The 26211-nt window shown below is 36.1% G+C and overlaps 1 protein-coding gene across 17 annotated transcripts in view; it reads left to right on the top strand.

The window, feature by feature from the left end:
• Positions 1–611: 611 nt before the first annotated feature.
• Positions 612–26211, top strand: part of PHF20L1 (PHD finger protein 20 like 1) — a gene marked incomplete at its 3' end in the record, with an annotated part of 79657 nt that continues 54057 nt past the window's right edge. For 6 of the 17 annotated variants that reach the window (XM_082600944.1, XM_082600942.1, XM_082600945.1 and 3 more), the window contains exons 1-5: positions 612–870; positions 3018–3137; positions 17050–17221; positions 17367–17451; positions 21185–21273. In XM_082600944.1, coding sequence (XP_082457070.1) covers positions 3055–3137; positions 17050–17221; positions 17367–17451; positions 21185–21273 — 429 coding nt within the window. In that variant the 5' untranslated portion in view covers positions 612–870; positions 3018–3054. Of the gene's footprint in view, positions 871–3017; positions 3138–7433; positions 7579–17049; positions 17222–17366; positions 17452–21184; positions 21274–21501; positions 21592–26211 lie in introns of those variants that run through there. The other 11 variants (XM_082600946.1, XM_082600952.1, XM_082600953.1 and 8 more) reach the window with 4 other exon arrangements.

Below are 26211 nucleotides of genomic sequence, written 5' to 3'. Positions count from 1 at the left end.
TGATTTAGCCATAGGTTCTTGAGCTGCACACACACACACACACACACACACTCACATGCAATACACACAGAATGTCTTAGTAATATTTGCCTTTTGTGTTGTAAGGATCTTCTAGACCATAAAGGAATACAACTGTGCAATTGTGGTTGTCATGTGATGTACTTACAGCACAGTGCCTGCCACTAAGCATTCATTCAATAGACGTTTATTTACTTTATAACAGTAACCATTTGCTCTATTCTTAATGTGGAATGGGGTGGATATCTAAGAAAGCGTGTAGTGTGTATTTACAAAAGTTTGGCCAGGGTGCTGGGATTGAGGAATTTTGAGAACCTGGTTCCCAACAAATCAACAATGACATTCAGTGGGCTTCGCCCTCATCTCCCAAAAGTCAAACACTTCACAACTGCCAATGGGGTCCCGGGGCCCGCGTTCCTTCCTTCGCTAACCAGAGCCCCTCCCGCCAGCTGTCAGCCAACTGCCGCAAAGCCCCGCCTCCCAGGGCGGTCCTCCAATCGGTCGCACGGCCCGGGCCAAACCCTCACGCGTCACGTGACGCGACCAGGCCCGCTTCCGGTTCGTCGCGGGCGGCTGACGTCGTCTGGGCCGGCGTCGCGTCAGGGCTGGCCGGCGGCGGAGGAGGCGATGGCAGCGGGCACTGAGCGGGCTTGAGGGCTCGGACCTGCTCCCTTCCGCGCGACCTCGAGCCCGACCCCGCGTTGCGGCCCCAGCTCGCTCCGCTCCGCTCCTGCTCCCTCCCCGACCGCTGCCTGGGAGGAGGCGGAGGCGGAGTCCCAGGCTGGCCGTCCTGTTCGCGCCCCGGCTCGGCCCCGGACAGCCCGGCAACTGTGCAAAGAGGAGGCCGAGTCGGTAAGAGGCGGCGGCGCCTGCAGGGCCTGGAGGCCGCCTGGCCCCCGCCTGGCCGCCCGGGACACCCCAGCGCTGGTGTCTGTCTCTGGCCCGCTCCCCTCCCGCGTCCCTCTCCGTAACTTGCCGCCCCTATTGTCTGGGCGCCGCCGCTCCCTCTACCCCTCCCTTCCTTCCCCCCCTGCCGAGGGCCGGACGGCTGTCAAACCTGGAGGCGTCTCCAGCACCCTGGCCGCCGGGTCTGAGCCTTTCCTGTCTGTCTCTGGTCAGCCCCCTCCCGCCCCGCACCACCTCCCCCGACCGTTTTTTTTGGCCCCGCGGCCATTCTCTGACCATTGCTTCACTTTCCCAGGGTTGTATCTTCTTGCTGATTTACTCTTCCTTCCCGTTTGTCAGGTCCTCAGGTTTCACCACCCTTATATATTTTTGCTTTCTTGTTCGTTTTCCTTCCCGATTTATTCCTCTCCGTTCTCTCCGTCCCCCTTTCTCTTTCTGTTTCAGGTTTGACCCCCCTCCCCCAATAGACTGTTTATTTGTCTTACTTTTCCTTAATTCAGATACCTCCCCATCTGCCCCTCTCCACCCAAGAAGAAGAAATCTTTCCTTTTCTGGCACCTCATCCCGCAGTGTCACTGGGGGGGAATTATATGTATTAACTTTGTCACTTCTTGTGGGTTCTAAGTTTGATCCTAGAAAATGTTAGTGTAACTCGTCAATTACCCCTTACTAAGTTCTCCCTGTGAAGAGCAGCAGAAAAGGTGGATTACATTTCTACAAGTAACTGCCTTGTATGTTGCACACTGACCAGACCGCTATTAAAAATATTCATACTACTGTTTCTTTTGCACCAAACGCCCTCTGGCTGAGCCTACTGTTAACTTTAATGCATTAATCTTTGCTGCTGCCATGGCAGGCAGGAGGATATCTACCCCCCGCCCACCCCCCATGAGTATTTAAGTTTGATTTTACGTATTTTTATGATATGTATTGTTGTATTTGACATATATGGCATGTATTTTCCCTTACTTAGCAGATTCTTTCTAAGAGGAAAGGGCAGTTGGTTTTTATGCTTGCTGTTTTGTCCCTTTTGAATTGTGACAAAACCATTGAAAAAACATGACACAGTTGTGTGTTTTCTTTTTTAAATTGGGAGGGAGCATAGTCATATTAGTAATTCTAAATTTCAAAACGGTTTTAGAGATTTCTCCTCTCCCCCAGTAGGTTTCCATACCTGATTAAATATTATATTTTGATTGGGCTGTTGCAAAATGCATTCATATTCCTCTGGTGCTAGTTAGTGAAAAAGAGGCTACCTCAAGTGTGCTGGCTTGCCACCGGCCAAGAGGATTATGAATATTCCACATGTCCATGGTCTAGAGAGGAATAGGTATTCCTTTGTAGTTTTTTGTTTGTTTGAAAGTACAACCATTTTTATTGTCAGTGTGGGTACTGTCTATATTGAAATATAGTAGAAATAAATTCTCAGAGTTAAGAAATATCTGTATCATTGTTGCTTGTTGAATGTGAAGAAAAAGAAATTTCCTCTGCAAGTTTATATGTTAAATTAAAATTATTAAATCATGTGCTACCAAGGTGGGAGATCATAGGTAATGAAAAATCCTAATCACAAGAGGAATTACTAAATCTGCACTGGAAGAGTGTGTCTACTGTTTCTTCCATCATTATATTCTTTAGTGTGTTATCAAGTATTTTATGTTACAAGGCACTCAATAAATATTTGTTAAAAAACTTGGTTAATTTGTTCTCTTAAGAATTTCAATAGTCATATGCCAGAACACTCAATTGTCCTGAGTTTTCAAAGACAGAAAAACATTTTCAGCTGTTATCCTGAAGAATTTTCTTGGGTATTTTTGAGTTAAAATTTAAAGCATTTTAGCCATTAGTTTTAATCCCCATCTATTCATTCTTTTACAGTAGTTAGCTTTTTAATGTCCCTTTTCTTAATTCATTGTTAAGATTGCCTGCAAGTTGTACAGTACTTTACATAGAGGTATTGGTAATCATCATTCAAATTTCTTAAAAATTTGGCAGTTACTTTAACTTCTCATGTAATGTTTAAAAAATTCTGTTTAATCCCTTGTGCCTTTTATGCATCAGAATCTAACTTTTTTTTTTTTTTTTCTCTTGAGGTAGTGAAAAGAGAATTCCGAAGAACAGGATCTCAAGATGAGTAAAAAGCCCCCAAATCGTCCTGGAATCACTTTTGAGATTGGTGCTCGTTTGGAGGCACTGGACTACTTACAAAAATGGTATGGAAAATATGGAACCCTTGACCTAAAGCATGATATCTGTAGTTTTACATGGGCTGGTTAATTGCTCTTCTTCTGACAGTGGCAGAAACATTAACTTGTTCACGTCTTGAATAAACATATACATTGTTTTTTCAGTTTTCCTACTCTTCAGATTTTGCAGTTATCAGTACTCTTTTGTACTTAATATGAGCTCTGTGTGTGGTAGGAGGGAGAAGATATTAATCCAGATAACCAGATTCCCAAGTTTCAGATAAAACTTGATGCAAATCTGCTTTTTTTGGCCTGTGTCAGAGGTGGTCCTTCAAACCGCAATATGTTGCTGTTTAGCAGAGTCATCATTCACTGTTCCACCTAAAACCAAAACCCAGCTTACCTCCTCCTTCCCCAGAGTGCACTGACCTAAAGGCAGGTTGTTACTGTTTCCAGTTTTAAATGAGTAATCCTTTCAGGCCTTCTCTTATTTTTTCTCCTATACCAGCCATCTGTGATAAGGGGTGAATTCAGACACCTCCAACATACCCCTACATACAGTGGTGTAGGAGAAATTGGTTACCTAGGATAAAATCACCACCTGGAAAGGAGAGAAGGGGAACTAGCACACACCAGGGTCACTGGACTGCAGTAGGAATAAGAATTCCCTCTTTCTCCTTTTCTCCCTCCTGCCTTCCTCCTTCCTGTTAGCTGGCCTCTAGTTCTGCTCTCTGGGTGGCTGTCTCTTGGTTCAGCCTCAGTTCCTCTTGAAGCCCATTTATTTTGATGAGGGGTCTAGCAGTTCAACAACTTTACCAGCCTTTTTGACATTTTCTTTTCACTACAACTCCCTTTAAAATGTAGTGGGCATTTTGTAGATTTGTCTTTGATTGATTTGTATTAAGTCAACTTCCTGAGTTGGCAATGGCAGGCAGAGAAATCTTGATTAGTCACGATACTTGACTTTAGACCAGCCTGGGGTTTTTGTCTATTAGCAAAAACAAAGGTGTTGGAACTCGGCAAATGTCCGTGACCCCCAGCTTAAAGGGCTCTGCTTGGGACAGTTTGAATCTGTAGTTTGAGGTGGGAAGGCACAGTTATTTGGCCTCATGCCTCCAAGCTGCATCTCAGTGAGTGCTTCTTTTTAGGGGGCTTAATTACCCTCATCAGCTGGAGAATGTACACAGTGTTCTCAGGAGGGGCTTGGAAAGCACCTGGGACCCAGGCAGTAGCCTCCCTCCCAGTCACGATGGTAAACAGTGTCTCCAGATGTTGCCGAATGTTTTTTTGGGGGGTGGGGGGGTGGAGGGCTTATGTGCTCCTGATTGAGAGCCACTGCACTAGACCATACGATGAAAGGTGCTATTTTAGTCAGTAATTGGCTCTCTTTGGTTCTGATTTTGACCAAAAGAAGCTTTTTGCTCTGAAGGGACACACTATTGAACCTCTCTGTGATGCAAGAGTATGAGAAATGCTACTTCTTTGATGTTAATCTTAAATTATTTATTTTCTTTTTTTAAAGTTACTGGCTTTTTGAATTATTAGTTAATTCATATTACTCTTTTCTTAGGCTTCCAAACTGACAAAGTTGCAATTGAACTAGCTTCCAGTTTTGGAAAAGCACATAGTTTATTCTCCCAATGGCCTTAAGGGATATTGACATAATTAACTGGTATTAGTAAGAAACTCACTTTTAGTGGTGAAATGTTTCCTAATTCATCAGCTGTGAAATTGGTGATTCAATAGTTAAAAAGATTATGAAAAAGAACTACTTTAAAAATTAAGTCTGAGTTTGCTTTTAGAGTATTTGGAATGTCAGAAAACAAATAAAAGTTGTAGCTTAATTTTTTCATTATCTTATGCTTCTCATCAAAAACTTCCCAAGCGCTTAGATAGAGTGATATCATGCAGATGTACTCATTGATGAAGGTTAGATTTAATTTTAATGACCCCAGTAATAACGGTCTCTTTAAAGTGAGTCAACATTAGCCAAAATAATCACATACGATAATCACTGCAACTTGCTGTCAGTTCGAGTTTTGTGAGCTCACTTATATGAAGATTTTAGCATTCTGCTATAGTGGTGCTTTAATTACAAAAGAACTAAGAGTATTGTATATACATATTCTAGGTAATTGAAAGAAATAATTTTCTTGTGACCTTGTTACTGTCAGTAGTCTCAAGAAGTGTTTCGGCTTGGGTGGCCCTTTAATTTAGTATTAAAGTACTTTACTGTAGGACAAGTAATTAACTGCTAAGATTTACTGAATTTTATATGGGGCACAAAAGAAGTTCTGTGAGACATGGTGCTCTTAACAGGTTTTATTTTTAAATGAGATAAACTTTATTCTTTATATTGTTTCTTTTGTTAAGGGCCATTCTGTATCCCCTATAAATTCCACAAATTTTTGCTTTAATATCATGTAAAAATGTAGAAGGATTATTTAAGTGTTGAGAAACTTTGATATTCTTATGAGGGCAAAACAGTTAATCACTGAAAATATACTGAACTAATTTCCTTCCGTCTTTCATCCCTCCCTCTCTACTTTCTTTCATATTCTCTTTGGGTTGCATCCACATTGAGTGCTTAGTCTTCCACATTTATTCATTCAGTTGGAATAGTATTGAGGCCCTACTCAATACTATTCCATAAATGTCTTTTGAATTATAGGCATTGGACAGGGAGGGACAGGCAGAAATGCAAGTATACCTTACTCTCTTTGTATGTAAGACATTTACAATAAGCAGTATAGCTATTACTAAGAAAATAACTTATACGTTGATTCATTAGCTTTTAAAGAGAAGTACGGAGGGAAAGTTGTGATAGTAGGGCACCTGAATGCCCATTTGTCTTACATGTAGAAGGTTTGTCCTATATTAAAAAAAGGAAAATATTTTTTAGTATGCGCTCTAGAAATAAAAGGATAAACTCTAAATTTAGTGGGCAGAAATTAAAGTTAAGCTCCCACATTTAGGTTTGGGGTATATTTGATTTAAGAGGAAGACTCAACCTATTTTTTGGGGGGAAAGTACATTATTATTCCTTGAGCAAACCATATCACATATTCTTTAAAGTTCAGAAAGATACTTCATCCTCGAAAATACACTCCACATTTTAAGTAGCAATTTATTACTTTTTGCTTTCAAAGTAATTTTCCAGTTACATCAGAGAACCCTGGTGGTTTGATTATTTACCAATACTAATGAATGCAGGCCCTGAGAAGCCAGTGAGAGGCCAGTCGCCTTCTGTTCCAGTGTGTAGTTTTTGATACCTGGATCTCTTCTATATGGACTAAACCTAACTCTTATTGAGAAGTGTGGGTTGCTTTAATTTTTAAAAAATTTGTAGTTTTACTCAAAACATTTTAATGGCTTTCTCAACAGTCTTTTAATTTAAAAGTCTTTGAAAAGACTTTTAATGTGTTAATGTTCACAGCTAACACAATCAACCATTTTCTGTCTTATCTCCCTCATATATGCCACCGCAGCCTCTGTATATCCAAACCTGAACATATTAGCTTTATAATTTCTTGAATGCAGTAACATCATAAGAATGAAAATAAATACAGGTCGTTGATACAGGAATGTGTTTGGGGAAAGAGAAAGTTCAGAGTTGAAGTTATATTTGAGACACTATCAGTGGATTCTAAAGAGGAAAGAGGCAGGTTCAAATTCAGACTGCCACTTTCTGATCCTGTAAATATGAGTTAAGTCCTTGAACTTGGTTGGCTTCGCAGTAAAATGTAAGCAGTGTTACTGACTTTTACTTACAGAATTATTTTAAGGATCAAATAAAATAATGTATTTAAACTTGCTTCAAATTATATAAAATAATACATAATTATAAAGCACTGAGGTAAATGCAAGGGAAGAGGGAGAGTTGAAAAATATATCTTTGGGGATCTGAAGACTCAATGTGTAAGTTTTTAAATGTAGCCTTAGTGTTGACATGAGAATGGCCTGGAATACAGAAGGAATATCATGTCATTGCAACATGCTATAAAACCTTTTTGAGGTGATAATAAAATCTTTGTTTTTGCAGAGTTTTATAATTTAGAAAACACCCTTAAAAATGTTAAAGTATCTAATCATTCTGAACATTGTTCAGTAAAAAATGTGATAAACCAGTTTTGACTACTGATTTAACTTTTTGACTGAAATTAGAATACTCTATAGCAAGTTTTAGTTGTGAAAACAAAACAAATAAAGTAATATGCTCTGGTGTTATTCTTCAACTTGAAATTATAAAGTCATTTAAAAATATTCAGATGAGTTACGCTCGTCCGACCTTTATTGGAATATTTCTATGTAATTCTCTTCTAGATCTAAAGGAAAGGAAAATGAAAGATAAAAAAAAATGTGGAGATGTCTGCAAGTACAGAGTTTGATAGAACAGTATAAATTTGAATTGACAAATGCTGTTTCCACACATTTGGAGTTTTTTGAACTGTATGGAACATTTGCAAATGTGAGTTTTTAAACTGTTCATGAACAGAATTTTAGTAGAGTGGGAAAATCAAAGAAATTTAGATTCTAGGAAGTACAAATACTTTCTAATTTAAATAAAATTACGTATTGTCTGAATTAAAAGGGATTGTCTTTTACTGATTGGATTTGCTATTCAAAGGAAAACACTAGTAGAGATAAGTTGTGTGACCTATATTTGGAACAGAAGTGTGCTCCTGCAAAATAGTATGTAGATCAAATTTAAAAACTGAAAACACATTTAAATTACATTAGGTGAGTTTGGAATTTGTAGAAACCATAGGTGAATACTTTTAAAATATTATTTTGCTAACATAAATAAAATTTGTCCTTTTGTATGTTGACCTTTCCTAAATCTCTTTGTACTTGGAAAGTATTGATTCTAATTTTGAGTCACCACCTTTGACAACCTAATTTCAGCTGTAGACTCAGAAAAATGTACAATCGTGTTTATATACCAAAATACCTGAGTAATATATATTATGGGTGGTGGTAGAAAACTTAACCCATGGACTCCAGATTAAGGACCCTGTCTGTAGAGAATTTCAAATTGAAATTCATAAGACTTGTTTTTAAATTGTGAGATTCTTTACATTCAGAAAGTCACAAGTTTTGAATCCTAAGATCTAAGTGAACCCTCAGTTTAATAATCATCAAACAGGTCTGCACCAGTGTACAAACATTTTAGTAGTTTAATTTTTTAAATTTCCACAAAAGAAAACCCCATGAACTTTTGAAGATAAAGTTCTCCCTTCCCCTCACCTTCTCCCCCCAACAAAAAAATGTTGAAAGCAAGATTAGAAATAGGAGTCGACATATTTATTTTGAAACACACCTGCTTTGTTCTTATTGTTCTTTCCCTAATAGTCTTCCTTTCATTATGTTGATTCATGTTTTTTTTTAATTGAGCTTTTTCTTTTCTGCTCAAATTTTTTGCTTATTCTAGATTTCTTGAAAGGCAAGAGAAAAGGAATATTGAAAAAAGTAAATTTAAGTAAAGTCAGAAAATGTGGGTTCTAGGTGCTGTTCTGCCATGCACTGTGGGACTTTGGAGACTTACTTCTCTGCTTTAATGTCCTTAAAGTGAAGGTGTGACATATTCAGTGATCTCTCAGATCCCTTGAACTAGAAACTCAAGCTCTTTTATCTACTTTTCACCTATTCAGGGGCGACAGGTTTTTTAATCTCGCTTTTAGATAGGTAAATAATGGCTTGAGGCAGAAGTATAGTAGGCAAGGACTAGAAGTCCAGTGTAGTTTGCCCAAAACTGCTGGTCTCTAGAAGAAGAGAAAATGTATTGAAAAAGGTGGAGAAAGGTGAATATAATTGGGAACAAAAATATAGAGGTTTGAAGTATTTGTAGCGTAGTGGTATTGGGCCGGTAGTTACTCTTTCTACATCCTGCTCTCCCATCATTTAAATGCTTTCTCATTAACTGTTTAATTTTGAAATTACTTAACATCATAACTATTGGCTTTAGTACTTTAACTCACTAACTTTCTGTGTAGCACCCATTCACTAACAAATTGGTTCTCTTACAAAGTTCATTGATCCTACAGTTTTGAAAGTGATTCAGGTGAAGTCTGAAAGAGTAGTTCTTAAACATGAGCCTGCATAAGAATCACCTGAAGGGTTTGTCAGGCACAGATTCGTGGGCCCAACAGCTACAAGCTTCTAATTTAGTAGGTCTGAGGTGGGGGCGATAGTGTGCATTCTAACAGGTCTCCACATGATGCCCATGCTGCTGGTCTAGGGACCACATACGAGAACCACCGGTCTAGACCATACAGAATTGTTAACCTGAAGATATAGTTTTTGAGGCGGACAGCAGTGGAAATATCCTGGATTATTTTTTGAATTTGTAGTCTGTTTTAACTGTTTATGTTAGTTGGAGGAAGTAAAATGTAAGTATGGACAAAGTGATGCATGATCCAAAAATCCTTTTTTGTTATTTTTCAGTACAACAGAGTCTATTGAGCTGCGCGTACTTTAATGTGCATCAGTTTTCTTGCTCCTCCTCTTTCTGTAGTCCCAAGCGCTATCTGGCTGGATAGTTGTTATGGGTTAGGCCCTTGTTGCTTTATTTAAAAAAAAAAAAAAAAAAAAAGGCTACCTGTGGTTATGGTTAATCACAGATTGACTTTTATTGTTCTGTGCTTTGTGTGCATTCATGTAATGGCAAGGGCTGGATCAAGAGAGAAGACAGTTTTATTTGCTTATCTGATATTTGGTGGAAGTTTGGTCATCATCTGTCACACACATCCAGTTCCGTATTTGTTACATTTTTCCCGCTGAATGTTATTATTATATGTTGCGAGATTTTACACTTGTCTTACCAAATTACGTAATGCTTAGTTTTGTGGTGAGTAATTGATTAAAGTCAATAATTAGGAAATAATTTATCTGTGGTGGTAATCAATTTTACAAAAAAGAATGTTTTGCAATTCTAGTTTCGCTGAGTAGACAGAACTGTATCTGCAGATACTTAAGGGTTTTTAATTTTATTTTTAAATGATTTTTTTAACTGAGGGAGAGAATACTAGCTTTAAGTTTTAAAAATTGGAAGTATAATTTCTTAAAAGAAATTAACATGGTATTGAAAAGGCAGCTTAGTTTTGCTATTCTTCGTAAGGGTTTCAGTATTTTAGTATTTTTATATGACTTTGTATTGAAGAACTATTGACCATTCCTCCTACCACCTCCTGCAGATCATTAATCAGCAGATAAAATTTTTCTTCTTATTAAATTAGAAACTGGTATGTAAGTATTATGTTATTTCAGTCATTTAGGTTAACACAACTTGGAGAGAATTGTTGCAATAAAATTGAAGAAAGAATGTGGATATTTAATATTCAGTGTGTCTTAAAAGTCTGTTTTCTCATTGCCAAAAAACCAACCCTCTTCAATTAAAAATGAATACGTTTCTACTACATCATGGGTAGGTAACGTACTGAAGAATAAGCTACTGATGTGAAATGAATTATATACAAGGCCTAGCCCCTTTTACTCCTAAAAGGTGCCCAGCAAAGTTCATTGAATTTTGGTGGGTTGGTAAAGAATGAACCCAAAAGTTTTGGGGATATTCTGAAATCTGGTTACCATTGCAGAACACTACTGCAAATGAATTGTGACTTACTGGTTGAAAACTAAGCATAAAATGATATTTGTCAAACTATTATGAATTACACAAGGGAGGGGGGATGTTTATTTTGTACAGTATAATAAAAGCTGTTCATACTCTCTGGGCTAACAAAAAGCTTTACACATTTTATTTTGTATCAGAAGCAGAAGAGTAAATTTGCAAGAAAAAATAAACAGATGACTTGATTTTATATTGTTTTTGTTTTCAGGACCTCTTGATAAAGAGCCCCCTATATTTGAAATACTGCAGTAAGTTTTACAAGAGCTGAAAATGATCAGTTGTAAGATGCAGAATATATAATGATCAAAAGCAAATTCTTTAAGAAGTAGACAAACCTCCATTCAGGGATCCACCACTGTTTTGACTTGAGAAAATTGCTGGACTTTCAGAGCCTCTATGACCTCCTTAAATGACTGGGAACAGTAGTAGTACCTAACTCAAAGGGTTGTTTGAGGATAAGCAAGACGGTGCACATTTAGAGCTTTTCATGTTTTCTGCCACATGGTAGGCACTTAATAAATGTTAGCTTTAGTAATAATAACAGCATGAATATTAGTTATTCTAAGAAAGTAGAATCTAATGGGAGAGGAGTCAGTGTAAATTTTTAAAACTTTAATCATAGGTGTATAAGCATATATGACTATCTGTAGTATTAAAATAATTTTTAAATGCTAAATATTAAGAAATAGAAACTGGGTGGACTGCAACCTGCTAGAGTTTGGAGTTTTGTAACAATTAAATAACAAAGAATGGTCATGTTGGCCTGAACAAATTTTATGAAGTACATAAACTTTGAGTAGAATACTGGTGGCGTTTTTAGTGGAGTGGGAAAGGAATTTTTGATAGTCTAATTGATTCTTACGGCAGGAGACAGTAACGAGCATAAAGGCTGTGGGGTGGGCATTTTGATTTGGTCAGCACTGATGGTATGAACGAATGTAGGCATGGCAAGGAGGTAGAGAGGAAGAGGAGTTTAAATAAATCCAGTGATTTGAAATGAAACCTTAATTTGAAAGGTGGCTGCTCCGAGTTACTGAAGCAAAATACATAGCTAACTCTAATCTTACCCATTCTTTGCTGCAAAGATTATGGACAGGTAGGAAGCAGGGTGGTCTGGCTGCTTGTGTTGAACATGTGTCCTGGGGATGAATGGGTCTGAAAAGAGGACCTGAGGGATAATGCACTGAGATCCTTAGAATTCAGTGTTGCAAAAGATGTGATTTTGACATATATAACCATCCTCTGAATGTTCTTGAAATTCTATTAATAGATTCTTTGGATTTATACTTTATTTTGGAATATCAGGTTTGAATTAATCAAAAGGGTTTTGTTTTCAGTCTGTTCCTCAAGTGTGAAACAAATTAACATGCAATACCTACAAGCACATCATCTAAAAATACTGTAATAATAGGTAACATTGTTGTAGAGAGTGAATGGTGAGAAAACACTTGAAAATTACAAAGCATAATGTAAATTTAAAGTATTTCCAGGAAGCTAAAAATTTTTAAAGGTTAGTAGGTTATAGGAATATTATGTTTGCTTTGGACTTCATTCTACATTAATTTTTATTATTTGGCAAATAATCCTCTTCCTGACAATTGTATGTAAGGAAGGTCTCTATTTCTATCTCTTGCAATATGTTTTAGTCATTTTTTATGATACCATGTTAGAGTTTCTTGCTTATGAAGTTCTTATAAACAAGACTGTTCTGAATTGTGAATTCTAACTCCCAAAGATTCTGCTAACATTTAAATTATGTTTGTCATATTTTAAGTGTATTTCATCCTTTAAAAATTGAAGAGCTACTTTATCCAAGAGAACACCTAATTTAGGTACTCCTTCTATGTGCTGTATTGTAATTGTATTAGCTTATTGATTCCCTTTTTCTCTCCCCTCCCTGCTGAATCTGAGTTTGTTGATTGTTATTTGTATTTGTAGCTTTATTCCTAGTTTAGTGTCTGACATACAGTGAATTAGAGACTCAGTGTTGCGTTAAATGAAATGGATGAGGAACTGTCAGTTTTTAAATTTATATAAATTAGAAATTTTATTGTCTTACCAATATAAACAAGAACAGGACTATTATTTAAAATACATAATTTGAATAATATATTGGGTTAATTGCCTTTTTGATTTATACAGCACTTATTCAAATGATTAGTTAAATCTCAGAGTGAATTCTGATGGTTTTTGGGACGTTTGATAAAGTCTGGCCTTGCTCAGGGGGTTGTAACCTATCAATGAGTAGTTAACAACCATGTCCTTTGGCTTAAGTGTAGGAGATTGTAGGCCATCAGTGTATCAAGGAATTTCCCTTATCATTTCCTCATGGTTGATGTTCTTTATCAATACAGGTAAAAATGATGTATCAAACTAGGTGATAAATCAGATCGAGTTCTCTAAATTCAAATCATGTTTAATTGTTTTACTGTTACTGCATTGAATATAAAAGTATTTTTTAAATCTATCAGATTGTAGTTCTGGCATAGCTGCACGTCCATCATTTCTTTCTTCCTTCCAAGAAGAGTGGGGCACCTATAGTTTTCAGTGTTAATAGATGATCTTGCCTTCCAGAGAATTTTTTTTTTTTGATCATGGACCCCTTTGAAATCTGATTAAAGTTGGGAACCCCTCTCTCAAGAGAATACTCATACACATCTACACCAAAGTGTTTTTTTTTCATATAGCCTCAGGGGATCATGGTTTCCTGATCTAGCTGTAGGTCAGGATCTGCCCATCTAAAACAGTTAACACCGTGAGCCAGTATAGTAATTCATCTGTAATGGTAATTCCCATTTTAGGTTTCTCACTTCTCTTTGTGTTTTGACAACACACAAGAGTTGATGTTACAGGGAACCAATACAGTATATTCAGTGTGTAGCTAACCTCTTTGGTCAGTATCTGGTTCTTATTGGGTTACAGGTTTAGTTCAGAATCCATAAATCTTGATTCTCTGAACGATCTTGTGTAAGTGGGAGGCACCAGTGACAGTGTTAAAATGATGCAGGAGGGAAGGGATGTGGGAACTGATGTATATGTATGACTGATTCACTTTGTTATAAAGCAGAAACTAATAAATTAAAAAAATGCTGGTATTAGATGAGGTAATAAAGAGTTACAAGAGTTCAGAGAAGGTGAAAATTATTTTCATTTTTGTTAATGGTCTTGCTCTACTCTGTTGTTACAGTTGAACTTGACCATTAGAGGATTTTGACCACACTGATTCAGAAAGAGTCCTAAGAAATCAATTGAGAGATTACAGTAGTAGAATTGCATGTTTGAGAACTCTGTTAAATTCAGCAAGAATCATTGTAAAGACTTCTCAGTGTTTCTGAATGCTATTTGTTTCCATTAAACCTAATAAACAATTTAGGGTGGAATATTTTTCTGCCACAAAAATAGTGGCAGAGAGAAATCATAGTCAAAATTAGCATGAAGTTAGTATCCCACTGCTCACTATCTTCAGGAAGAACTAACTAAATTTGTTAGGAGGTCTGTTAATGAGAGAATCAACTCTGACAAAAATTTTTGTTTTCTTTTTAGATACCTTGGCTATAATGTCATTAACCTCATGCTATGTCAAAAGCATAATATCTAGGCCCTTACCAAATAATTGTTATTATATGTCTACCTCAATATTCATGGTTTTACAGAAATAAAAGCTTGATACAAAGGAGAAAAAAAATGTTATATATACTTACCAGTTTACCATGTATGGTATAATTACTTTGATACAGGCCTTATCCCATTTCTCCTATAGGCTTTTTGTGCCAGTTAGCTTTGACTTTGAATACTCTTACCATGTGTATCCTTGGACAGTCTTCATCTGTTAAATGGTGACTGTGTTATCTGTACCTTGGATGGTTACCAGGATCTAATGAGATAAGGTATATAAAAATCAGCTGATGCTCAGTAAAGAAAGAACATAGGGCCTGACGGATTTATGACTGTCAATATTCTGCTGCTTCTCTCTCTTCATCTAACACTAAGCTAAGCTCCTTGAAGATAAGAGTTAATTATGTTTCCTTTTAACCTACGATTTAATTGTGTACATTTAGAATTTGAAGGAACCTATGGAATAAACCTAATTTTTTTCAAAATCAGAAAGATGTGATAATAAACACATCAATTAGAAACTTAGAACTGATAGAACATCTGTTTATAGTAGTTAAGTGGCTAGTGAATGTTGAAAAATAAACTAAAGGACAACCTATCTCTAAGCTTCCCCTAATGCTATTGACATTTTTTATGTTTTAAAAACCAAAGCAGCAAAAACAAAGCAACACTGCCAAAGAGAGCATTATAGCACTGATGCTGAATGAGTGGAATTGGCATATGCACCTCAGGGAGTATATTAATCCCCTAGGTGTTCTTGTTTTCATGCTTTCCTTGGACAAAACGTTTTCTTACCCACACCTATTCCCTCAAAAAGTCTTAAGAGTAAGATCTAACATAAGGTTATAACTGGGTCGACAGCTTTCTTAGTTCTGAAGAAATGTGCAGATTTTCTTTCTTTAACGTCACTTCTTCTTCATGCCGAGCATTCCCTGAGTAGCCAGTGTGTGTCTGTCACTGTGAAGATGCTGGGGGTACAAAGGTGACCATGACTCAGTCCCCGAAACTCACAGGCCAGAGTAGTTGCTAACATCATGTTCCTTAGACCTCTGCTCTCTCAGGAAATGTTCATAAATACTTTGTGATGAAAGGGTGACATGGTTTGGTAATAGCGCATGCTTTATTTATTTCTGTGTTATTGGCAGGACCAAGAAGTCTTTCGGTAAAGAAAACGGTTTATTTAATCCAGTATTTTCCTAGCTTATTTGACCATGGGACCCTTTTTTTGTGTCACACGTATTAATGTCTCAAGGGCTGTAAATGCTCCACAGCACACAGTTTAGGAATGTGCACAGAGATGATTATGATGAGACAGGTGCAGTGAGAGCACCAGGAGGAGGGGAGCTGGGGAAGTCTTCACACAAGTGACTACATGTTAAACCAAGTCTTGAATGATGAGCGTACAGAGGAAGGGCAGGGCAGCTTAGGTCCAGGCAGAAAGAACAGAAGGTACAAAAGCACAGACGTTTGACAGCGCGTTGTTGTGTTTGAGGAAACTCCAAACAGCTCAGTTCCTTAGACTGAAGTAAGGAAAGAAGCTATACCAGACAACAATTCAGGGCCCTGGAGACGCATAAAAAGCCTTGAACAGCATGAGGGATCTGTGAAGCAGGTAGTAATTGGTGCCTAGATTTCAAAGTTATGTGAGGTCTATTGTGCTTTATATTTAAATTTATGTTAACAACATAAATCTACATTTATTCCACAGGGAAAATAAAAAATTGAGATTTATCAAAAACCAGCAAAAGTATGAGATAAACTCTATGGCTGAACCATCTACCATGTGCTGCTGTTGAATTCTGAATGTTATTTAATGTTACTTTTAAAAAAACCTTTTGAGTCACTGTGAACATTTAATACAGTACATTAAGAATGAAGAGGCCTTTTTTTTTTTTTTTGAAGAGGCCTTTTTTGTGTTAAAAGTTTCAAGTTAACTAATTTTTATTTTGGAATTCATCATAAGAGAATCAGCACACATGAAGACAGAACAATGTGATGTTATTTTTATATTTTTAAATTGAAGGTTTGAGCTTTCCCTACCATCATTGATGCTCATTATAAAATATTGGAAAGTGTAGAAAAACAGAAAAGGGAAAGTATTTTTTTTTGCCATATAGAGATAAATGTACATGTTGATATTTTTTGCTAGACAAATTTATTTTCTATACTTAGAATTCTAGTGAACATAGTACTACTTTTTTACATTTTCCTACATTATAAATCATTTGTAAGCATTACATTTAAAGTCTATATAATATTCCATTCAGTGGATATACCATTGTTTGTATAGTTATAGACAGTCTTCAGTTTTCTTAATCATATGGTTTCTACTTTTTGTTATTATAAATGTTTTGTGTATATAGTTCCAGAATTGGAATTATTTGGTCAAAAAGGAGGGATATGTTTAAGGCACTTGATACATGTTATTAAATTATTTCCCAAGACAGCACAATTTATATTCTAAATTATATAATTTATATTTCCACTGGGAGTGTATCAAATTATTTCATTAGGTCTTGAGAGCAGTCATTAAAAAGAAAAGACAAAGAATAAAGCAAACTGTTGGTCAGTAGTTTAAAAATATGGATCCATATTGTTTTGTTTATGGTTGTAATAGTAAGCAGTATTTCAGTTAATACTTTGTATAAACAAATGTAAGAATTTTCTTTTGATATGAAGGCTCTTTTTATTTTTGAGGTATCCATCACGAATTGAAAAAATCGACTACGAGGAGGGCAAGATGTTGGTCCATTTTGAGCGCTGGAGTCATCGTTATGATGAGTGGATTTACTGGGATAGCAATAGGTTGAGACCCCTTGAGAGACCTGCATTAAGAAAAGAAGGGCTAAAAGACGAGGAAGACTTCTTTGTAAGTAGCAAGCTTTTCTGTTTGCCAGATATGTAATGATGTTTTTTTAAAAGGAATTCTGTTAAATTTTACAAAAGCTTGTTTTTTATTAAGGAAGTGCTTATTTATTATACATGGTATTGATCTTAAAAGTTGTTTAAAATAGGATTTTAAAGCCGGAGAAGAAGTTCTGGCTCGTTGGACAGACTGTCGCTATTACCCTGCCAAGATTGAGGCGATTAACAAAGAAGGTATGTGTTTGGAATGATCTGAGAATTAAAATGGGATTTATAGTAAAATTTAACTATATTTCTAATTTTAATTAATGTATGAAATTGTTACATATAGCTGTTGCTTCTCTTTGTTTTATACTTTACCTAATGAATCTTCTAATAATACTCTTTCCTAGGGGCATTCAATATGTTATATATTGTATAGAATAAGATGATACATAATATACTGCCTAAATAGACTGTTTAAATTAGTAGAGGTAAATAGTTGCTTAAAATTTTTCAGCTTTCAGTTGACAGGCTTATATTATATGCATTTTATTTCTACTTCTCTGTTTCCAGTTTGTTGGCTAAGTTATTTTATGAAGATCTCAACCTGAGTGCTAAAGATATAGGAAAATTCAAATCAGTTCAACTTGGAAGTGAAACACAGTACAATTTTCTGAGGAAAGAGTATGGAACTTATCAATTTGAAGATTTCTTTTATCGCATTTTTCTCCCTGCTCTTTTTTTCTTGATTTCTGTAGATAATTGAGAATTAGTTTTTCTAATAGCCATTTGTGGTATCTAATATTACTACTGAGCAAAAGTTACTGAACTTATCAGAAATGTTGAAAGTACCACAGACATCAGGTGTGTTAGTGTGGCATAAAACGAGAGAACCTGTTGGACAGGTGATGAATTTTAAAAATTGTAGACCGGTTCATTTAGAAAAGCATTAATTTAGAAAGGCATTAAATTATTATTGGAAATATACTTAAATATTTTATTTTTTAAATTTCTTGTTTAAAATCTCACTTAAAACAGTCGTGAAATACTTGTAAGTATATTTTCCAAAATACATTAGTTTTCTATTAGTTATTTCTTAAACTCGACCACTCATTCATTCTTTTCACTAAAGAAACACATTGAGGGAATTCCCAGGTGGTCCAGTGGTTAGGACTCGGCGCTTTCACTGCCGAGGGCCTGGGTTCAATCCCTGGTCAGGGAACTAAGATCCCACAAGCCACATGGCATGGCCGAAAAAAAAAAGAAAAGAAAAAAACACATTGAGTGACAACTTCTTTGCAAGGAGGGCATTTAACCTAAGTAAGGGGATACTTACTTTAAACTGTATCTTGAAAGCCAGACAAGTTATCTAGAAAAGGATGGATGAAAAGGTTTTTCTGTCAGAAGAAATGGTGTATGCAAAAGAATAGTAGAAAGGCATGCCATTTTTAAGGAACTGCAAATCTTTGATGTGACTGGAATGAAGGATTCCTTTAAAGGTTGTAGAATAGCAGAAGACGTGGGAGAGAGAAGCAAGGATTGGCATATGAAGTATCTTGTAGTCTTCCTAAGGAATTTGAATTTTACTTGGAGGTGATGGGAACCATGGAAGGGATTTAAGCTGAGAATTTAAACTAACAAAAAACTTGAGAAAAATTGAGGTAAGAGAAGATAGAAGAGGAAAACATTTAAAAAGACATATATTAAAAAATGTTAGGTGTAAAAAAGTAAATCATAGTTGTCTAGCTAGAAATGATAATGTAACCTTACAAAAGCCAAGGTCCAATTTGTTGGTTTACCTAATTGAAATAACAAATATGGCTATGAGTTTATTACTGGTCACCTGAGGGACATCTCAGTTATTAAGTTTGCAGGTTACTTCTTTTCTAGTGGGGCCTTTAAATCACTGTTCACTTAAACTTCTGGAGAGCTGTGTTATGGAGCTCTTATTCCCGTGTCTTAACTCACACTTGCTCCCCAAGTGTCTAGTCCAGAGCCCAGCACAGAGTAGGCAATCAGTAACAATTTTTGGAAGGAAAAGAAGTATTGAATCAGTTTCGTAGGATAATAGGATCTACCCAAAATGGAACAAAGCAAAGCAAAATTAAACAATGCTCTCTCTCTTCATTAGGAGAGATTTCTTTAAATGTGTGAGCTTTGGGACCTTTCTTCCATGCTTAAAGCTTCTTTTACAAGTATATGCATACACACATACAACATACACAAAAACAAACCACCCTCATTTTTTATTCTATCCTGTTTGTCCATGGGCATGTTATATAGAAATTTAAGCTTACATCAGTGGAGGAGTGATGTTACTGATTGCAGCCTCTGCCATTTCAGGACTAGTTTTGAGTAAGCCCTTAGTGAAATATTGGCAGATATAGCTTGTTTTTAAAGAATTTCCATGGGAAGTATTAATTTGGTCATTTTTCTGTATGTCCCACATGGTGGATGAGCCTCCCCCGCCGCCTGCCACTATCCCCCCGCCCCCCCCACAAAAAAAAGAAAGAAAAAGGAAGCCCTCAGAGAGTACTCTTTTGACTACAAAAGCTAAACAAAACTAACAGATGTGAACATTTAGGTATATGTAATATGTCTTAGAGAAGTTGAAGAGAAGGGGCAAATCAGTGTAGCTTGGAGTGGTCAGGGAAGTTTTCATATTATGGGTGGGATTGGAAGAGCTGATCCTCGAAGAGTGGGCTGGAGTTAGGAAGGGGGACGGCATCACAGCAGCCGAAGCAGTGTGAGCAACGGCAGGGAGGGATGAATGCACGGTCTGCGTAGTGAAGAGCCTGCTGCTGTCTGCAGCGCCCTGTGAAGAAGGAGGAGGCCAGGGGCAAGCATGTTGGGGTGTAAGGGGTTCATGTGGTTTGGCATTCTCACACTCTTCGCAGATTCTTCACGTTCTTGCTATTCAGCTCATCAGTTGTTTTCATAACTTGGGTTTAGATCTTTATATCTGTGATGTGTACATTATGCTAATTATAGAAAGATATAAAATCATTGGTGTTATTCAGATTACAAAGAAAAGAAAAATCTTTGTACGTAGATTTATTGGCTTTGGCGCCAATTGTTTATACCTCTTTCGTAAAGGTCAAGTATCTGTTTACTTGAAGTGGCACTCTGCCCTCATTTGTATAGGAAATGATAGAAAAACATTGGAATTTTCATAAGTATAAAATCTACAGAACTGATATGTTTTCTGATAGTACTGATAGTACAGGAAGAGACTTGAAAGCGTGGGGTCTGTAACAAAAAGTGAATATGCTTTGAAATAGCCATACAAACAGAATATTGAGTCCTAAAAGCAGAATGGTTCAGTGGGAAAGACAGGGGAATCAGGGTTTTTAGTTAATGGCTGTGCTGCTGCTTAGCTGTCATTGGATGCAGCATTTCGCCTCCCTGGAAGTCAGTGTTCTTATCTGCACAGGAAAGCTGCTATGCAGATGATATGTATATTTTCTAGCTGAAAAGCCTGTGAATCTATAATTCTTGTTTGCCAGTTAATTAATCTTGCAAAGGAATAATCCTTTCCTGAGAAAATGATTTTTTCCCTATAGCAGATCTTTCTCTCCATTATTTAGAAGCTTTCAAAGAGAGCAAATGGTGATTCTTAGAAATATTATACATTTTTGTAAGTAATGGTTTTACTTTCTTCAGGTATAACATACCTGATATGTTATTTAAACATATACTTAAATTGTTATAAATTTTAAAATCCTCCAGTAAAAATCAAAATTACATGCAACTAACTTATCAAGATTTAATTAGTGTACTTTATAAGGGAAATCAAAGCTATTTTTACAGGGAAAGAGACAATAAACCCAGTAAACCTGGTGGGGTCCTTAGCAGGGGTGTGTGTTTGCAGTTACTGCAATCATAGGGTGTTTATTTCTGTCGGGGCATTACTTGTTTCTATATCATGTGTTGCTGTTAAGGTTGAATTATATTTTCTAATGATGCTGACTCGCTCCTATTTCAGGAACTTTCACAGTTCAGTTTTATGATGGAGTTATTCGTTGTTTAAAGAGAATGCACATTAAAGCCATGCCCGAGGATGCTAAGGGGCAGGTAAGAGTGTTCAGCATTCCTAGTTACCCACAGGGATGTTTTCTTGAATGGTGACTGATCAAAATATATATATACAGACATATATATATTTTAAAGTGAACTAATTGTAGGATTATGTGCTGATAGCCCCAAATAGCAGCAAGAAAGAGAAGCTTAGAATGTAAAATAAATTATACACTTGATTTTTGCTTCTTTGGTTTTAGACCTGCTAAAGTTATAGGTCACTAGTTTCTGTTCCAGGTGAAATCCCAGCATCCACTAAGCTGGTGTTGTCCTATCGACCCAGCTGGATCGTGTAACCAGTCTATGGGAAGTGAGGTAAGTGCCTTTTTTTAATTTTGTTTTGTTTTTCCTGGTATATAGTATCATTTAGAAAGTTAATTTTTAATATAAAATTTTATATTGAGTTTCTTATCTTCTTCTTTTCTTCTATAAATCATAGTCGTTAATCTTCTTTCAAAAGGCGCTTACCTGACGCTCTGTAGGCTGTTTCAGGTAGGGCTTTCTGAGTTATATGATGTAAGCAGTGTATTACATGCTTTGTCACTGCTCAAAGCAAGAATGAACGGTAAGCATTTGAAGGAGAATCTGGGATGAAGTTAAAACCATAATTCCATTATGGTTGAATATGTTTCCTGAAATACTGGAAAGAAAAGGTGCCGGTAGAAATTTAAAATATTTTCTTTTATGTTCTGCTGTTATTTGGGATTTTCAGCACCTGGACCTACAATTAATTTTAAGAAATTGAAAGTGATCTATAAAAATGTCTCATATGGAAATATGCTACATATTTATTGCATACCATGCAGTAAAAAATATCATCCTGAACTGTGTTGAAATCACATGGTCAGTTCCAGTCAAGTGTATATATTTAGTGGTCTAGAATGTAGACTGTCACAGTTAAAAAAATTATTTTTGATGTTTTCTGAGAAGTGCATGAGTGTTTTAAGTGATGTGGTTTTCAAAAATTTAATTTTGAAATAATCAGCTAGCAGAGTTTTTTTTCCCCCAATTAATGTGGAAATGCCATTTAAAATGGAAATGCTTTTGATCATGAAATTGCTTTGTGTCTTCCTACTTGTATGTATAAATAAAATGTTCTCTTAAGCATTCAGTGGTGTGATTCCTTGGTTACTGCATGGAAAGATTGATTTAAACATTGGGAAGTTAGTACCTGTTTAATTAAAATTCTCAATTTTTTTTTTTTTTGCTTCAAAACTATTATTTTGTCATTCTGGTCATTCGAATGTTTATGAGATGGCACTAACCTTGAAACTTTATTTTTTCCAAAGAGACATTGAGCCAGTTTGGTTCATGGTAAAATAATGAGTTGTAAAAATTAATTTTTTGGATGTATTGGATGTTTATTTTTAATTAGTACTCTAGTCACACCATGATGTATTTAACATTAAAATCAATGTCAAGTACAAACTCTAGAAGAAAATATTAGTAGTATATTTCCTTTAATTTTACATTTTCTTCATAATTTTTAATTACAAGCACATTCAAAACATTTGTAGAATTGTTTTTTATAAAATGTTCTTATTGGGCTTCCGTGGTGGTGCAGTGGTTGAGAGTCCGCCTGCCAATGCAGGGGACACGGGTTCGTGCCCCAGTCTGGGAAGATCTCACATGCCGCGGAGCGGCTGGGCCCATGAGCCATGGCCGCCGGGCCTGCGCGTCCGGAGCCTGTGCTCCGCAGCGGGAGAGGCCACAACAGTGAGAGGCCCGCATACCGCAAAAACAAACAAACAAACAAACAAACAAACAAACAAAAAAGTTCTTATTTTTTGAATGTCTTAATAAATCAGGTGTTGTTTGGGCCGTGCTAAGAGAATCCCACTTTGCATATTATCATCTAAATTTTGAGTCCTTTGAGAATTCCTTTATAAAACTATACAGTAAAATTTCTTTTATTAAACCAGCAAAGGATAAGGAATCAAATAAATGCACTGTGGAAATGTTCTTCTTTAAACTTCCTGTAGCTTCTTCTCACCTATTTTTCTTCTTGAGAGTGATCCGATATAAAATTTACACTGTAACTCACTAGTGTTAAAGATTGGCTCATAAGATCCTTTACCATTTTTAGAACATTTTTTGTATACATTGTTTTATTGGATTCTTATAGCAAATCCTTTGACATAGGTATAGCTGATATTTCTATTTCACAGTTGAGGAATTCAGAATTTAGAGAATGACTTACCTAAAATTTCACTCAACCATAGTGTGCAGAGTGACTGAACTCATATCTCATTTCATTATAGTGCTCATTATAGTGCAGTGCTCTGTGTTATCTACAGGAAACTTTGGAACATATCTTTAGTTCTCATTAATGGAAGGATCACACCAGTTATTTATTTATTTATTTATTTATTTAAAAGATTTTTTTGATGTGGACCATTTTAAAGTCTTTATTGAATTTGTTACAATAGTGCCTCTGTTTTATGTTTTGGTTTTTTGGCCCCGAGGCATGTGGGATCTTAGCTCCCGACCAGGGATCGAACCCACACCCCCTGCATTGGAAGGCGAAGGCTTAACCACTAGACCGCCAGAGTCCCTACACGAGTTATTTTTGATAGTGAATCTTTCCAGTTAAAAAATGGAAGAACAAAATAATGGGAGAATTCTTTAATCACGCAACTGCAGTGATTCCCATGATTAACAAGTCATGTGATCAAGAACTGTTTTATGTAATTTCACTTTTAAAGAGTACAGCATGAATCTCTTTCTTCTAGTTTTCTCTTTATTGGAGAGAGAAAGCAACTGGGCATGGAATTTATCCCTGGCATCTTTTAGCATTTCTCTTAACAACTTAACATCTTCCTCGCAATGTGGAACCCAGAATTAAATGCCCTGTTGTTCTTAATAAGACCGCAAATATATGACCTCTGCTGAATTATCACTTTCCTTTGCTTGCCTGTTATACTTCTGTTTTTCTTTCTGCTTTGTTGATGGCACTCTATAAGTTGTTTTCATTGGTGTTGCTTTTTTCCTTCTACTTAAATGTTAGTCTCAAGGCTCAACTTAGCCATGATACTTAAGTCACCCAGATTGCTCCTTGACCTTAAACCCCTCCTTCCTATTAGTGTACACTTTGCTACCCCTTTGTTTAATGGTTTTCCTTTTGCTTGGAGTGTCCATTTCTTTTCTTTGCCTTTTTCCCTAGCAAATTCCTACTTTAGGGTTCAAATCATTTATCATTTTCCCTGAAGCCTTCCACTAGTCTTTCTCTTCAGGCAAAATTTTGTTGTTCACCTGTAATATTTTGTTTATTCTCTACTGTCTCTCCTGTCACATTGTCTTATAGTTAATTTTATTTGCCTGTCAGTTCGTTATGGGCAGGACTAAAAAAGGAGGTGTTTCTAAGTAAAACTTGGATTGGACAATACTGGTGCATCTGGTGTTCTTTGGTTTTACAAACTAGAGATATAAAATTTTATTTCACAACTTTGTCATAATTCATTCTCTAATAAGACATGCATTGGGGATGTATTTTAAAATATGGGGAAATCTGGATATTGGGTGTCTTCCAGGCAGGAGCAAAGATGTGGCCACTCCAGGCCAGTGGGTTCCTGGGGTTTTCATCTAGCATCTTTTATTAGCTTAGCATGTTTCCTGGTATATGTAATAGGGTATCCAATAGAAAATTGGTGAATGTATGTGTTAGGTACAACATCGCATGATGTTTTCAGTTCATTTCAGTCATGGGGGAGAGAGAGACAGATTTTGTATGTTTGCTTTTAATAGCTTATTGTCTTTACCATATATTTTCAAGACTGAGGGGCCATCAACTTGAATTGCTTAATGGCCTGTGTTTGTTAATGTAACCCATGAATTAAATGCATTTGATGTTGTGAAATTGTTTTTAGTTGCTTGGACTAAGAATTTAACGTATTACACATTTTGGTTGAGTCTGAATCAGTGGTCTGTTTGATAGCTTAGTGGCATCAGTCATCAGTTGAAGATTAACTCTGTAGAGATATTATAAATATTTGTTTTAAAAAAGTCTTTTTGATTGTGAAAATTTACATGTTAGTACCACTTCTTTACATCTTTCCATAATTATTACAATAAGTGTTTTTAGTTAAAAGTAAAACAGTAAAAATTATTTAGCCACAAACTAAAAAAATTAACACAGGAAATATAAATATTTGCATCTCAGAAGAATGGTAACTAATACAGATTCAGGAAATTGTAGAGGGAGGGAAATTAAACTGGAGTCTGACAGTGTGTACTTTACCTTGGTCAAGTCAAGTAGCTCTTTTTTTTTACTAGTAATATTAAGCTGTTGTGATAAATAGGTATCCAAACTTTAAAAGCTTTAAAAAATCATACTTTTATTTCTGTGAAATTGACCTTACCTTGAGTGATACATTCTTCCTAATAAGGAATAGTAATTTGTTCAGTGGTAATACAGTCATCCCTCATTATCTGCAGGAAGTTGGTTCCAGGACCCTCATGGATACCAAAGTCTGTAGATGCTCAAGTCCCTTTTATAAAATGGCACAATATTGCATATAACCTATTCACATGCTCCCAAATCATCTCTAGATTACTTACAATACCTAATACAAGGTAAAAGCTATGTAAATAGTTGTAAATACAGTGTAAATGCTATGTAAATAGTTGCCAGAGTATGGCAAATTCAAGTTTTGCTTTTTGGAACTTTCTGGAATTTTTTTTCCCAACTATTTTTGATCCGCAGTTGGTTGAATACACGCCTGCAGAACCCAAGGATAGGGTGGGCTGACTGTACGTTTCTTTTAATCTTTGCAGAATTACAACATAAGCTTTTTTTTTCTTATTACTTTTATGATCTGTTGCATTATAGAGAAGAAACATAATTCAACGTTTAAACCCTAAAGTTACCAAGGTAGAATGTCATGTAATATTGCACATTTGTCATAGGTTTTCTTATATTTTAGATTTTATTCCATC

The sequence above is a fragment of the Mesoplodon mirus genome, assembly GCF_964341445.2.
Source record: "Mesoplodon mirus genome assembly, chromosome: 16".
In the NCBI taxonomy this organism is placed as follows: domain Eukaryota; kingdom Metazoa; phylum Chordata; class Mammalia; order Artiodactyla; family Ziphiidae; genus Mesoplodon; species Mesoplodon mirus.
Note: the sequence above shows the minus strand (reverse complement) of the source record. Positions and strands in the feature narration are given on the sequence as shown.